At 38.7% G+C, this 17,183-nt stretch overlaps 1 protein-coding gene across 1 annotated transcript; it reads right to left on the minus strand.

Moving 5' to 3' along the window:
• Positions 1-6,047: 6,047 nt before the first annotated feature.
• Positions 6,048-7,042, minus strand: LOC145140661 (uncharacterized). Its single transcript, XM_079074076.1, has 2 exons — positions 6,466-7,042; positions 6,048-6,385 (listed from the first exon to the last, which is right to left on the minus strand). Exons 1-2 carry the CDS (start codon positions 7,040-7,042, stop codon positions 6,048-6,050), a joined length of 915 nt encoding a protein of 304 aa, XP_078930202.1.
• Positions 7,043-17,183: the final 10,141 nt, after the last annotated feature.

Genomic DNA, 17,183 nt, shown 5'->3' on the forward strand with positions numbered 1-17,183 from the left:
TTCCCACACTTGTAGCAGGTTACTTCCTCGCTACATTTCCCGAAGTGCTTCTTCTTGCACTTCTCGCACCGTCTCGCTTCGTTTCCTCCTCCGCTAAACTCCTTTGAACCAGACTTGCTCTTCTTATTGGGCCTCGTAGACCCCTCAAACTTCCTCTTTTCGCCAAACTCAATCTTGCTGGCGGCTCTTCCCTTGATCATTTCCTCAACAGACTTGGCAGCCCATATAGCTACCTACAGAGTAGGTGCCTGACGTACTAGCACCGCGTACTCCCATGGAAGTCCCTTTGCGTACTTGTCGATTTTCGTCAGCTCATCCGGAACAAGACGCAAGGCGAACTCCATCTTCTCTGTGAAGTCGTTGGTGTATTCATCAATCGACATGCTTCATTTCTTCAAGGTCAGGAATTGGTTCTCTAGCTCGAGCAGGTTTTGGGCTGAGCAGTACTTGCGTTTGAATTGCACCAAAAACTCTGCCCATGTCAATTGCAGGGGCTCATTGGGGCTCAGAGTCTTCCCCGCGCTATTCCACCAACGCACAACGCCTCCTCGGAACTGACGTACAACAAAAGTGGTCTGTATCTTGCCTCTGCAACCACACGGCATGAAAGCTAACTCCATCTCCGAGATCCAATCCATGACTCCGATCGGATCTTCCTTTCCAGTGAAAGTTGATGGCTTGCAAGTCAGAAAATCTTTGTACTTGCATCCATTCCTCTCGACTCCGTTATCTTGGTTGTTTCTCACCGGCTGATCAGCTTGACCAACGGTCCTGCTGTAGTTTCCCTCCTCAGATTGCCCATCATTCAATTCGGGTTGTTCGACAGGCAGCGTGGATTCATCCCGATTCTGTAGCTGTAATCGCCTCGTCTCCTCCATTTGACGATCCAACATCATCTGGATCATCGCTTGTACCCCGACCATCGTCATTGGCTCAGGTGCGGCTACTACCACATGTATTTGCTCAATTACCGGGGGTGATTTCTGTTTCCATTTGCATTCCCGGATCCACTGCGGGTTCTTGCCATTTTAATCTATTCACCAATTCAAACGTTCGGTGTGTAATGCCGAGAATTAAGATAGGAAAGATTTTATTTACAATCGACGTGTAAATCTCCCTATCACTCCGAAAAGTTATATGCCAGTTCTAATACCGTAATTAAACGTTTAGAAACCTGAACACATAAAGTTTCCAGATCCGGTCGGCAACAGACCATAGATCCGATCATATAATGCATATCATAAATCATTTAGCACATAAAAGCATGTTAGGTATTTTCCCTAAATAAGCTAGTGCTTGTGTCTATTCAGGTGTATTACCTAAATTTTATTAGACACACTCCTCACAATCATTGCTTAGCATTCTAAGTTTAAGTCTAGAAATAAATCCATATTCCTAGTTCGCTTAAACTAATGCTCTGATACCAACTGTGACATCCCCCTTTTCACGGCCAGAAAAGACCGATTTGTTTATGCTTTGTTTAAAAATCAGAGTAATAATTTTAATAAAAGAGTTGCGGAATTTGTTCCCAGAAAAACATGATAAATACATTATCAAAAACATTTCTGAAGAAATGTATTTTTATTCCTTTTAAAACCTTGGGATGTCATCGTCAATACAGAAACATAAGCATAAACAAAACTTACATTCATTTACACTAGTGATCTACATCTCTTTTAAATCTCTCGGTGTAAAGTAGCTTCGTATCGACACCTGTGATAGAAATAAGTTTGAGTGGGTCAGGTTGGGAAACCTGGTGAGTACATAGGGTTTTCAACCCACAATAATATAATTATTATGTTTAAACATCAAACAATCAACCCAATTACCCATCCCCGTTATCTTCTTTACTCTTAAGGGTCTACCCTAAGAATCAACAATTTCTCGTTCATTCATTCCTAAGGATTATCCTATGGAATAGGCACAAAGTCCATCGTTACCAGGGTTTATGGATTACAACTGGTGAACACGTAGTCCAAAATATCTGGTGAACACTTAGTTCTGAAATACCTAGTGAACACGCTCGGTTCAAAATACCTGGTGAACACTTAGTTCAAAAATACCTAGTGAACACACTCAATTCAAAATACCTGGTGAACACTTAGTTCAAAAATACCTAGTGAACACACTCAGTTCAAAGTACCTACATGTTACGAGCCTGCTAGCGTTCCACTGGACTGTCTAGTAAAGTCTGTGGTCGTCATTTATACTCCACTAGATGACTGGATCACTGTCAACCTTGAGGTCTTTCATCGTGTTATCACACAACAACTATTTCATCTACCCATGTTTTAACCAACACATTTTGTAGATATAAAATACATATACAGTTTAAAACATGTATAAAAAATCTTTCACCCAGCATAGACAACAAATATTCAGACAATATGCACACATAACACGTAATTTATATTAAATACTTCATATCTATGTGTAAGATGAAAGGGACTATGCACTCACTTGATAAGGTGGTGACTCGGTACTCGGACAACGCTTCGTTTACTTTAAAATAATTTCCTTCGACGGAACCTAGTATTTTTACAACTAGATTTTAGTCTAATATTTACCGTGACTAATTATTAGTCTTATTATTATTATTATTATTATATAAGCGTTTAAACAAAACTTTCTAACCACTATGTACAGACAGGGGCCAAACATAAAACACCGGAGGGCAGGACCATTTTGGCATATAGCACTTCTAAAATCCAGCAACTCTATGCGGCCCTTTAAACCAGATTCCCCATACTGCGAGTAGTTAAAAGATATTATAATGACACTTATATAAGTCATAATAATAGCTCAAATATTTATTATAAGTTCAAAATAACAATACTAATTTTAAATATAAGCTATATTAAAATAGGGTAAGCATGACTTACTTACAAGGGGGTTTTAGCTAGGAGTCGAGCTCTGCAGGGGCAGAACTTCGTCGCTGAATCTTTCTAAGAAAGATTCGTGCAGCGCTTCAGCGCTCACCTTACTATACTAAAACCACAGAAAGAGAAGTCGGATCACGAGCGACCGAAATGCTCGGTGGATAAGAAGAGAAAGACTCTTGAATCAAGAGAATGATGCAAGAAATATGAGAGCCCAACCCTCTTATTTATAGTAATTGAATTTACAAAAACTACCCTCCATAATTACTTAATGACCTTATAGTTATATAAACGACTAAACACCCCTTCATAATACTATTTTAAATAGATTTAACGATATTTGTACTAATAACCGCATCGTCGATACCTTTCTAATGATATATACATTTGTATATATATATATATATATATATATATATATATATATATATATATATATATATATATATATATATGTACGTATATATGATTTATACTTTATTTTAATATGTAAATATGCTATTATAATTTGTAACTCGTTCATACGAACTCCATTTTTGACGTTCTTTATATCCACGCGTTGGTATTTACGAGTACTACAACTTCATTTAGACGCCGTCAGCTAATTCTCATTCTATCTCAGATTTACAAAACTGTATCGAATTTATCGCGCTCGAAGAGTAGGGACCAAGTTTCGTCCATATCTTTAACATACGAGCTCTACTCTCGACATTCTTTATATCCACGCGTAGGTAAAAACAAGATCTAAAACTTTCATTTACACTTCGTCGGCTAATTCTCGACCGATCTTAAATTTAACAGTAGGAGGAGATTATACTGTTAAATGTCCGCGTAAAATTCATAACTTCTACATACGCACTCCGTTTCCGTCTGTCTTTTTATCGTTGAGTTCCTATTAATGATATCTTCAACTCTCATTTAGGTCGTGTAGGCCAAAAACCGCTCGAACTAAAATTCGAGTTTCGGGTCGTGCACAGCTATGCCAAATCTTAGAAAATTCATAACTTCCTCATACGAAGTCAGATTTGGGCGTTCTTTTTATGGACGCTCTCGGTTTAACGTATACTACAACTTTTCTTTAGATCAGTAAGGCCAAAAAGTTCTTTATCAAAAATTCACTATTTACGTCTCCCGATGCCGTGCCGGTTTTGCCGTAAAACTTCGACGGGCCATAACTTCTTCGTTATAACTCGGATTTCGGCGTTCTTTATATGTACGGAACCCTTGTAACATATACTAAAAGTTGGTTAAGATTAATCCTTCTAAATAATCTTCCATAAAAAAATCATTTTTGACGCTCATTGTCTCTAAATTGACTAGCCCGAATATGCGGGCTTTACAAGATCTGTGATATGAGCCAAGGTATTAACTGATTAAGACCAAGTGAGTAGAAAGAGTGAATCTGGGGAGTACGCTGAGCCTAATCCCTGTACGCCCCGCGTACTGCTCCAGTGTCCCCGATGGTAAATCTGGATTGTGAGTACGCTGAGCGTACCAGGGGAGGTACGCCCCGCGTAACCTCACTGTGGACTTTTGGGATACGTCTCATTTTGGGCCTTGAGTGTTGGGCTTGTTGCAATAGAATATTGGACCAGGGGAATATATATCCGTGCTTGGGCCCTTGAGTTGGGCTTGCCATTTAGTTTTGAGATTGGGCCTCGGGTGAGCCCATTTAGTATTGGGTCTTGGTGGGCCCAATGGGTTTTAGGCTATTAAGGGGCTGGTTAGTGGTCTTCCTTTAGACATAATGAGTGAGAGTCTAGACTTAGTTCCTAATTGGGTTAATTGTGGTTTTGGCTCAGAGTTAGAGGCCGATGCGTAGCAACAGCGTTTATAGGGGCTGTTCATCATCCGAGGTGAGTCTTCTCACTATACTTTACCTAGAGTGGTATTTATGTGTGACCAGAGGGTCGTATGTGCTTACTTGAGTTATGAATTTGTCTGTGTGATATATATGATATATTATGTGTTACTAAGACTGGACCGGAGGGTACAACGAGCTGTGAGACCGGAGGGTCCTCACTTAGACCGGACCAGAGGGTCCAACGAGCCATGGGACTGGAGGGTCCCACTGAGACACATAGACCGGAGGGTCTTACAGAGTTATATCCTCGAGTGGCTAATGTGTTGTATGTGGTATTTTGGGGAACTCATTAAGCTTCGTGCTTACCGTGTTATGTGTTATGTGTTTCAGGTTTTTTTTTTCAGGATCGCGGGAAGGCACCGACTCGATTGTACACACCAGAGAAAGAGTTATGTTTGAGGATCCTGGATTATGAATTAGACAACATGGATATGCGTTTTGTAAATTAACTAAATGAGATTTTGGTGAAATGCGTTATGAGAATTATATGATTTTAAAAAAGAAAATTTTGTTTGGAAATTTACGGTGTTGCAAGTTGGTATCAGAGTCTTGGTTTGAGGGATTCGGATGCACCTTCGGGTATATCTGGACTCAAACTGAGGATTTGAGAATTTTTTTTTCAAAAGAAATGATTTTTCTAAAACGAGCAAGAGTTTCTAAGATAAAAACGAGAAGGATCAGTGTGTACAATCAGCCAGAGCCCGAACGGTGATTTCCCAAAATACCCTTACTTATTTGTGTTATGAGTTATTATTGAGATATTAGTGATGCATGCTAGAAGATAGGCTAGGTATTTCATATTTTAGGGCTAGAGTTGCCTGATTTGTGATGCCTTAGGGACTGTTTGGCAGGATCTGAATTTTTAAGATCTGAATTTTTAAGAGATCTGAATTTCTAAGAGGGTCTAAAATTTTAAGAGCTGAATGCTTAACATTCTGTTTGGTTGGCACCTCTGAATTGCTGTGCTGAATTATTAAAATGACCATTTTACCATTCTATTTTATTTTTTATTGAATTCAATTGTTTATTTAGAAAATAACCTAATAAATTTCTTAAATATTTATTTAAAAAAATATAAACACCATATAAAATCCAAATTTATCATAAATCAAAATTAAACACAAATCCAAATCAAACATAAATATTTTTAAATCCACAAAATCATAATAAAATCCCAATAAAATCCTACAAATTTAATTTTATCCCAATTGATTCGCAATCTGGTCACACAAATTATCCATGTATTCATTGCCTTGTGAACCCCATTCCATATCGTGTACGTTTTGTCCATCATTCTCTCCCCCTTATGCTTGAGCATTGTTCTCCTCGAACGCAATAAATAACTCATCATGAATATCGTATTTCCTTATGAAATTGTGGACTGCAAAACAAGCAACGACTATATCTCTTTGCACTAAAAAAGGAAAAGGAGCCATTCGTTTTAGGATTGGGAATCTCGCCTTCAAAACACCGTAAGCACGTTCAATAACATTTCTGAGTTGCGCATGTGCATAATTGAATTTTTCTTCCTTAGTTAACAGACGTCGCCGTCGATAATCGGCTAACCAATACCTCGTGTTGCGGTACGGAGTCATAAATCCACGAGTGTTGGTGTATGCAGCATCGCAAAGGTAATATTTATCTATACATATGAGTGAAGGAAGTATTATATATAGAAATTTAAAATCGTATTTTTGAATCAATTTAAAAAGAATTACAAACCTGGAGGAGGGAACGGAAAGCCTGAAGTCGGGTTACATGCAACTTCTTTCAAAACCCGCAAATCATGTGTTATACCCTCCCAACCGGCCCATACGAATGTGAATATCATATCAAAATCACAAATTCCTAAAACATTTTGAAAGCATTCACCTTTTCCTCTTCCCCTGTAGCGAGTTTGTTGATCAGCAGGCACGACTGCATGTACAAGAGTTTCATCAATGGTTAACCATACGTGCCTCTTATCCGCACCTTCACCAAAAAGGGCAACAACAATAGTGTATCTTGGATCAAATATTCCCCATCCTAACTTCTCCAGCTTTTCCATACACGCACCCAAATTTGAAGAAGAATGCTTTTCCACAAATATTTTACCCTTATCTTTACCCTTATCTTTACTTTTATTTTGACTCTTAGCCGTATCTGTAGTCTTTTGTTTTTTTAATTGAGCAGATGACTCGTCACTGAGACCTATAGTTTCTTGTTGAGTGCAATCGATGTCATTAAAGTCATGCAAACTATAGTGGCTTGAGTCTTGAGTAGGACGGGGAAGGGTAGAAGTTGGTCCCCAACTATGCATGCCTGTCGCAATCGCGCCTTCAAACAACTGTGTGCAAAGGTCGGGGTACGGTAGTGGTGTGCGTCTCAAAGAATCCACATGTTTGTTTGACTGTTTGGAAAAAGTATTTTATTATTTAAAAACATGATAATATATTTTTTATAAATTAACAAAATACCTTCGCTTCTAGTTCCTATTCTTCGTTGGAAAGATTGAAGGTGTTGGTTGTTGAATTGTACACATTACCAGTTTTGTTTTTTAACTTCAAAAAAGCACCAAACTTTGACTTTAGGTAGTCATAGCGGTTCTTCATTTGTTTTTGGCCGGCAATAAAGTTATGTTCAATTTTTAGTATTTCAGCTACATTCCTCCAAGAAAGTGCTTTCAAACTACTCCCTTCCCGTCCATTGACCGTAACTTCACGTAAACAAGCTTCTAGAAATGTTTTCTCTACACCTTCTACCTTCCAACTAATCCTATCCTTCTTTTCTCCCATTTCTTTGATCAATTCAACAAAAAAATACATGTTTTAGCAACAAGTTATGCATTGCAAATACACATTTTCAGCAAAACTAATGCATATTTCCTAATAACAGCAAGAACATATATGATTTCACTATAACATCAAACACAAATATGATTTCAACAACATTTCAGCATAATAATAGAACATAAAAACATTGAACATAAATAATTGAATATAAAAAATCAAACATAAAACATAACAGGGAAATCAAACATAATAATAAAACATATCAACATTTCATTATGTCCATTGAAAACATTCATATTGGTTCATATAACATCAAACTCAGCATATAACATCAAACTCAGCATATAACATCAACATTGAACAAATAACATCAACATATAACTAATCAGGAACTCATAGCAGGGAAATCAATTTTTTTTTTTCGTTTTTTGAAGAAATCAGGAACAAATAACATAAGATGATGTCGATTTTCAGAAGAATTAACACATCAGGAACAAATCAGGAACAAATCGTTTAGGAGCAGCAAGAATTAACACATACCTGATTTCGTTTTTTTAACAAATCAGGAAGAAAGAAGAAGAGCAGCAAGAAATTGGTTTCCAGGTTTGGGAGCAGCAAGGAAAACGATTTTCAGAAGAAGGAAGAAAGAAGAATAGCAAAGAAATCGATTTTAAGAAGAAGAACCACTTACCTGAAGCGTCGGCGGGAGGACGTCTGGTGGCGGTAGCGGCGTTCCTGGGAGAAGCGTCGTCGACGGGGAAGGGTGGAGTCGTCGTCGGATCCTTGCTGGTGAAGAGAACAGCGGGAGCCGGTAGCAGATGCGAAGTGCGAAAGAAGAAAAGACGGAAGAAACTATCGATGGGTATTAGGGCAACATAGGTACGCGACTTCTTTTTTTTATTTTGCAGACCCTTCTCAAGATCTGAAAAAATAAGAGGCAATTATAGTTTTAAGAGGTAAAAATTAAGATGCAGACAAACGATCTGAATCTGAATTTTTAAGACATTGCCTCTTAATTTTGTAATTAAGAGGTAAACAAACGAACCCTTAGCCTAGGAAATTTTCTATCTGTGATGTGCTTTGAGTATGTGCTGAGTAAGAGTATCCAACAAAGATCTTTTAGAGAGAACTTGAGTAGAGGAGTAATCTAGGAGAGATACCTAGACGAGCATTTGAGGAGCCTACTGAGAGAGTAGTTAGATACCCGCGAGGGGGTAGAGTTGCTTGAGTTTGGTGATACCTTTTTGTGGGAGCAGAGCAAGTGGAGTTGTAACCTAGAGTGGTTTTACGTGCTGATAGAGATTATTCGATGCCCGAATGCTGTTTGCTTCGTGCTTTGTGGAAATCTTGATGATGGGAGTCAGCTACTAAGTGAATATGACGATATTCAGGAGGTAGATGACTGGCATCATAAGGAGTTCTTCAGGAGTTGATGGCAGAGAAGTGAGGGAACCTAGGAAGAGCCTAGGGAGTGGCCTTAGTCAGATGAGTACGCTGATATAGGAGAGTATTCGCTGGGAAGCGACCAGGTTTAGCGGGATTAGTGATCGAGAAGGTTGATGAGCTACTTAGGAATTCTTGGACGATCCGTGTGGAAAGTACGGATAGATGTGGCAGATACCTAGACGAGCACTCCCTGAATTTTTAAGACATTGCCTCTTAATTTTGTAATTAAGAGGTAAACAAACGAACCCTTAGCCTAGGAAATTTTCTATCTGTGATGTGCTTTGAGTATGTGTGGAGTAAGAGTATCCAACAAAGATCTTTTACAGAGAACTTGAGTAGAGGAGTAATCTAGGAGAGATACCTAGACGAGCATTTGAGGAGCCTACTGAGAGAGTAGTTAGATACCCGCGAGGGGGTAGAGTTGCTTGAGTTTGGTGATACCTTTTTGTGGGAGCAGAGCAAGTGGAGTTGTAACCTAGAGTGGTTTTATGTGCTGATAGAGATTATTCGATGCCCGAATGCTGCTTGCTTCGTGCTTTGTGGAAATCTTGATGATGGGAGTCAGCTACTAAGTGAATATGACGATATTCAAGAGGTAGATGACTGGCATCATAAGGAGTTCTTCAGGAGTTGATGGCAGAGAAGTGAGGGAACCTAGGAAGAGCCTAGGGAGTGGCCTTAGTCAGATGAGTACGCTGATATAGGAGAGTATTCGCTGGGAAGCGACCAGGCTTAGCGGGATTAGTGATCGAGAAGGTTGAGGAGCTACTTAGGAATTCTTGGACGATCCGTGTGGAAAGTACGAATAGATGTGGCAGGTAGTATGGGCCCGTACTACTGAAAGCATAGGACCCGTACTCGAAACAGGGAGAATACCAGAGATTCTAAATAGCAGATTGAGAGGAGATAACATGGTTCGAGTACCATGATTCGTGGCGGTTAGTGATTCTGGTTTTACCAGTTGTTCCGTGGTGGTTGATTAGTCTGAGATCAAATGATAGAGTGTGGGGCCAGAGGGCCATTTCGAGCAAGTTATAATGGAGTATACCTTAAAAGGGGAAATCGAGTTCGTTTCCGAGGGATTTTATTGGTGAGATATTAGTTGGAGTCGCAAGGCTCAGGGATGGGTAGAGACGATGCTTACTGGAGGATCGAGGTCTAAGTCGAGCCATCGGCTGATGGATGAGACGTCACCTTCTGTGGCAAAAGTTGCGTTGTTCCCATTTCTGGGAGAAGCAAAGGAGATATCGAGTTTCCGGTTTCAGAGTTTGAAGGTAAACCCCGTGGGGTAGCATATGGTGGTGACCTTTTTCATTAGAATATTTGGGCAGTTTGTCTGCTGTGAGGTATTTCGTGTACCATGCAGTCATTAGTGGAGGCTGAGATGGAAGAGACCCAGGAAGGTGCCTTTATGAGTGTGGCATGCTATTACATATATATATATATATATATATATATATATATATATATATATATATATATATATGTGTGTGTGTGTAATAGTGCGTCAAGTCTTTTAATAATACAATAAAATATTTTTTATACGAGAAAAAAAATAATAAAAAAATTAAGAGGAATATATCGGGGGCGGTGTGTGACATCCCCATTTTCACGGCCAGAAAAGACCGATTTTGTTTATGCTTTATAAAAATCAGAGTACCTTTTTTAATAAAAATGTTGCGGAATTTGTTCCCAGTAAAACATGATAAATACGTTATCAAGGCATTTCCGAAGAAAAGTATTTTTTTATTCTTTTTAAAACAATTGGGATGTCATCGTCAATACAGAAACATAAGCATAAACAGAACTTACATTCATTATCACTAGTGATTTATATCTCCTTAATCTCTCAGTGTAATGTGACTTCATATCAACACATGTGATATAAATAAACTGAGTGGATCAGGTTGGGAAACCTGATGAGTACATAGGGTTTTCAACCCACAATAATATAGTCATTATGTTTAATCATCAAACAATCAATCAACCCAATTACCCATCCCCAGTATCTTATTTACTATTAAGGATCTACCCTAAGAATCAGCTATTCCTCGTTCATTCATTCCTAAGGATTATCATAAGGAATAGGCACGAAATCCATCATTGCTAATGACACATCTGTCAAGCATAACTACTAATATTATCACTTAGGCGCAGCTGCCAGAATTATGACATTCCTTATGAGGCGCATCTGCCGATATTGTCCTTTAGGCACATCTGTCGAGGTTATGAGGTTCTCTATTAGGCGCTTCTGCCGGTAGAGTCCTTTAGGTGCATCTGCCAGGGTTATCTCGTTTATTGACAGTATCGTTTCCGAGAATCCACTCGCAATACATGTCAATGGGTTTTTATCTCGTTTATCGACATTATCGTTTCCGAGAATCCACTCGCAATACATGTCAATGAGTTTTTAGAGTACAGCTGGTGAATACACATTTCAAATAACACCTACAGGTTGCGAGCCTGCTAGTGTTCCACTGGACTGTCTAGAATAGTTCGTGGTTGTCATCCTCTGCTAGATGACGGGGCCAACACTTGGGTAAAAGGCTTCTCTCATGGTTCACCTCCCACCCTTCTCTCATGGTTCACCTCTCACCCTTATCTCATGGTCTATATCACCTCTCATCATTTTATTTTTTTTGTCACACAACAATTATTTCATCTACCCATGTTTTACCCAACACATTTTGTAGATATAAAATACATATACAGTTTAAATCATTTAAAACATGTATAAAAAAATCTTTCACCCAGCATAGACAGCAAGTATACAAACAATAAGCACACATAGCATGTAATTTATATTAAATACTTCATATCTATGTGTAAGATGAAAGTAATTATGCAATCACTTGTTAAAGTGATGATTCCAAACTCGGGCAGCGCTTCGCTTCTAACGATTCTATTTTCCTCCGACGAAACCTAGTATTATTACCACTAGATTTTAGTCTAATATTTACCGTGACTAATTATTAGTCTTAGCATTATTATTATTATATAAGCGTTTAAACAATATTTTCCAACCACTATGTACAGACAGGGGCCAAACATAAAACACCGGAGGGCAGGACCATTTTGGCATATAGCACTTCTTAAATCCAACAACCCTATGCAGCCGTTTAAACCAGATTCCCCATACCGCGAGTAGTTAAAAAGATATTATAACGACACTTATATAAGTCATAATAATAGCCCAAATACTCATTATAAGATCCTAATAACATTACTATGTTGAAACATAAGCTATACTAAAGATAGGTTAGGCATAACTCACTTACAACGGGTTTTCTCGAAAACCGGGCTCCGCCGGAGCAGAGTTTCTGAGCCGAAGGGCTCTTTTCTCGGGGCTTCGGGAGCCTTGGGACTTCCTTCGGGTGCTAGGGGGTTTACCTAGGCTTAGGTGGGGTTTTAGGGGCTTAGAGAGAGAAAGCAGAGAGAGAAAGTGAAGTTGGGAAGGTGTGAAGAATGAGGGAACCCGACACCTCTATTTATATGCTGTAATCCTGCTCTACTCGTCGAGTAGGAGGTCCTACTCGTCGAGTCCATGGCCAGGTGTCACCATCTGGTGGCTTACCTTGGGGAGAAATCCTTGGCCCATATTCAGCCACGTCACCCGATTTCGCATAGCACCCTGCCGACTTCTAAACCCCGTAACTTTCGCATACGAGCTCCCTTTTCGACGTTCTTTATATTCACACGTAGGTAAAACAAGATCTACAACTTTCATTTAGACTCCGTCGGCTAATTCTCGACCGATCTTAAATTTTAACAGTAGGAGGAGATTAGACTGTTAAGTGACCGCGGAGAATTCGTAACTCCTTCATACGGACTCCGTTTTTGTCTGTCTTTTTATCGTTGAGTTTCTATTAATGAGATATTCAACTCTCATTTAGGTTGCATAGGCCAAAAACCACTCGAACTAAAATTCGAGTTTCGGGCCGTGCACTGCGATGCAAAATCTTAGAAAATTCATAACTTCCTCATACGAAGTCAGATTTGGGCGTTCTTTTTTTTTTTTGTATGTTCTCGGTTTAACATATACTATAACTTTTGCTTAGATCACTAAGGCTAAAAAGTCCTCCATCGTAAATTCACTATTTACGTCTCCTGGTGCCATGCCGGTTTTGCCGAAAAACTTTGACGGGCCATAACTTCTTTGTTATAACTCGGATTTCGGCGTTCTTTATATGTACGGAACCCTTGTAACATATACTACAACTTGATTAAGATTAATCCTTCTAAATAATCTTCCATCAAAAAACCTTATTTTTGATGCTCATTGTCTCTAAATTGACTAGCCCAGATCTGCGGGCGTTACACGGTGGCCCTCGTTGTGATGTTGTGTATCGGTTGTGAGAGTGAGGTCTCGTTCTTTGATGATGATTCCCGTATTGGGAGTCTGGTAGAGGAGTCAGAGATGAGGTGGGTGATAGTGCATTATTTCCGAATTGAGGGTCAGGGTTATTTCGGAACAGTTGAGGTATCCGGCGGTGTGTTAGTCTGAGGTTTCAAGATGACTAGAGGCAGTCGCGCTGGGAGGATTTTGAGATTTTGTCTGAGTTACGGGATATTTGGAGTTGCTTGGTTTTCTTCGGGAAGATCACTGAGTGTTTTCGTGGTATGTCCCCAGAGTCAAGTGTGATGTACCTGGTGAAACAGTCCATGGAGAAAATTATTGGTATGCCAACTGGTGATGGTTCGAACCCTGAGTGGGGGAGAACTGGGTATTCAATTGAGAAGATCAGCAATTCGTTCAAAGTGCGGTTAGAGAGCTGGTTATGGAGGACCGCGGTGCGGACACACAATACCTGGGTTATTGGTGGATGAGCCGAGGTGCAAGGCGGGATGATGTATGAGTATGTGCTTAAGGAAAGATGAGAGAATCCGCGGCTGGTGGCCGTTTGGTCAACGGATTTATTATGGCTAGAAACTTTCGGGTTTGCAAATGTTAAGTTCGAGGCGGATGGGTCGCTGAGTTCAGGGTGCAATAGCTGAGATTTGCGGGTATAGGTGTAGATTGTAATCTATACTCCAGAAGAGGGCAGCAATTGGTTTGTCGACCAATTTTAGAGTCGGTATGAGTAGTTCCTATGGGTGATGATCAGTAGAGGGTGGAGCTTTGGATTTTCGTCAACGCGTATTCAGTCGTTAAAGATTCCTCCATTTTTCAATTTGGGAGATGGGAGTATTTCGAGGTTTCGAGTTGTGTAAGTGAAAGATCAGTGGTAAAGGCAAAACCGCGTGAGACGCTGTGATGGTGTACCGAGGTACCCGAGTATGATGTCGTAATTTTTGGTTATGTTAGGACTCGAGTTGTGAGATGGCGAGTGGAGTACCGAGTGATTTTGTTCACGTGGGAACCCATCAGTTGATTGTCGCCGGAGTGAGACTTGTTGGGTTTTTTAGCATTCTAACACTCCTATGGTGTACATGCAACCCTATAAACCTTGGATCTATGTTTTCTCTATTATACATGCAAATATTAACTATTCCATGGTTTCATCCTAACTAGCATATTATGAAGCACCTATACTACAAAGTTCTAGTTAGATGACATACCTTTTGATGTAGCTTGATGTCTTCAAGCTTTAAGAGCTTAGCCCCAATAGTGTGGAAGCATCAAATGGAATCACAAATCACCAAAACACCTTGGAAGAACTTGAGAGAATATGTATGCACACTAAAATCGGCCCACTCTTATTTTCACACACTTGTGCCAATTTTGTGAGCCAAGGACTCCTTTATATATTATGGAGGATTAGGGTTACATCCATGTAAACCCTAATACCCATGACCTTTCATTTACATAGGATCCATGGGTTAAAAGCTCCATGGACCATCCATGAAAGCTTAGCCCAACCTAAATGAACTTGGCCCATTCCATATATATAAGAGTCCATATTTAATTAGTTCTTTTTGATCACTTAATTAATTCTAAATTAAATCTTGATCAATACTAATTAAATAATATGATTCCATATTAATATATTAGAACTTATAATATATTAATATAAATCATAAATATACTATTCTCAAAAGACTATCCATATAAATTGTGTCGGTGAAGTGCAACTCAAATGGACCATGCCGGGTCGGGTCAAGTACATACCAAATATAGTTATGGACTTAGACATTAATCCAACAGTCTCCCACTTGGATAAGTCTAAAACTATTATTGAGTATGACTTCAAAACCTAACTGGCAATCGTAGCTCTTAAAGCCGCTGTCGAACTCTGACCTTGTCAATGACTTGTCCATTAGATAAGGGATCATATATTCCTCCATTCTAGATATCATATGGACTGAGACATGGATTATAATCATTCTCTCTGTCCATTTGTTGTTTCCCGATTTTCGATTTATGATGACTGACTGATTGAACAAATCAAATCAGTCCTGGCTTGGCCAAGCACTCACATGTGTCATCGCTAAATCATCGAGGGGCCCACAGATATCGCTTTTATCCCGAAGGTAAAAGGAATGGATAAACTTCGACTCATATGGCTTGTTCTACTACTTGTTGAATCATACACAAAGGCACGTTTTATAACATCGAGTTACCAAATGCGTTTTCGTGCAATCAATGTATAACCAACTCATAGTAACAACTCATATCTATAGGTTTGAAGAATATAAGATATTATCGTCTCATGATCACTCGTGATAAAATCCATGAAGTGATTCAAATGAGCGCGGGTTGAATCCAATACTCAGAACTTATGAGCACTCATGAGTGTTGTAGCACCACTTTTTCCACCAACTTGGACCTCTACAAACCAACCCATGACAGTCTTGATTCATATCTACTTCCAACATATGACCGACTGTGGATGGTTTGAATAACTTAATCATTCAGGAAGAGCGACTTAGTTATTCTGGAAGTCAAAACATGCAAAGTGAAACACAAGAATAAATGAATCAAATATGGTATCAAACCCTATGAATATAAATAAACACTTTTATTTATCACCATACTGATTACTCATTATTCATTTTTTCGGTTTTATCAACTTTATACTTGAATTAAAAACACTAGTTGTCCCATGCTCCAAGCATGTACACTATGTTTTTCTTAAACAATAGCTTTGCCATACACCAAGTATGCACTCTATGTTTGTCTATGATCATTACTTTGTGAAATAAACCAATTGAACATAATTTCAATGATTCTAATTTCACACTCCCAAATCCTTATCGAAAAATGTGAGAATTTCAAATTCCTATCATTTATCGAAATCTGTTTAGATTTTAAACTTATATGCACTGACCCTCCTGTAATGAATATGTACAAAGTCACAAAGACTTGTCAACAGTCATTATAAGGTAGTCCAATGGAGATCAACTCCATAGAAACTAAGTCTCATATTCAAAGTACATTGCTTTGGACATGCTTCTTGCATTAAGTTTTCTAATCTTACACAGATAACTTCCACCTATGGAGACAACTCCATATTCTCATTTTGACTATCACTTCTGAATAAGAGATGCCTCTTTTCAGAATATATCAATATGGTCCTTCCAAAATTAGCACTATACTTCCAACTGTCCCTGAGCAACCAATCTTTGGTAAACCTCAGATGGTCCTCGACGATTGCTTAATCATTTTAGTCATCTCCAATTCTAGACCTTTTCCCTTCTTAATGCCTCTGGGCATTTGAAAAAATTTAGAAATGACTAATATTATAGCACATGCAATCGATCCTGTACCCAAAGCAAATGGTACACGATTCATGATGTCTCACATAAAGACATGATTCTAGACCAGTCTTTTGCTACAATATTTTTATTTGCCATGTTTACAAAATTTGATTATGAAGAGGGATGCCGTAATCATAATCGAATTTTGAGAACGCAATATATAGAATTTCCTTAAGTTGAACCAATCCAACATGAAATTCATATATATATTCTTGACTAAAGATGATTAAGGTCTCAATCTAAGCCTTTAGAACTGAAATGAAGTATATCCTCTCCCTTAATTATAGCAAAACAACTTTTTCAATCCCTGCAGCCTCACGAATTGAAACTTTTGTTTTCTATAATTAACATTTCTAACTTGCAACACTAACAATAATTATCATGCTCCCACTAACATGATGATTATTAGCATAACACTTAATACTTTATTGACTTTCTTACCAAAGTTCAGATTTCTGATACGAGATGCTTTGATAAAACTTTATCAAAATCATACACCTTTCCTTAGATAGCATTCATGTGTGT

This window comes from Lactuca virosa, chromosome 9 (assembly GCF_052849685.1).
Source record: "Lactuca virosa cultivar CGN04683 chromosome 9, Lactuca_virosa_CGN04683_v6, whole genome shotgun sequence".
NCBI classification, from domain to species: Eukaryota; Viridiplantae; Streptophyta; class Magnoliopsida; order Asterales; family Asteraceae; genus Lactuca; species Lactuca virosa.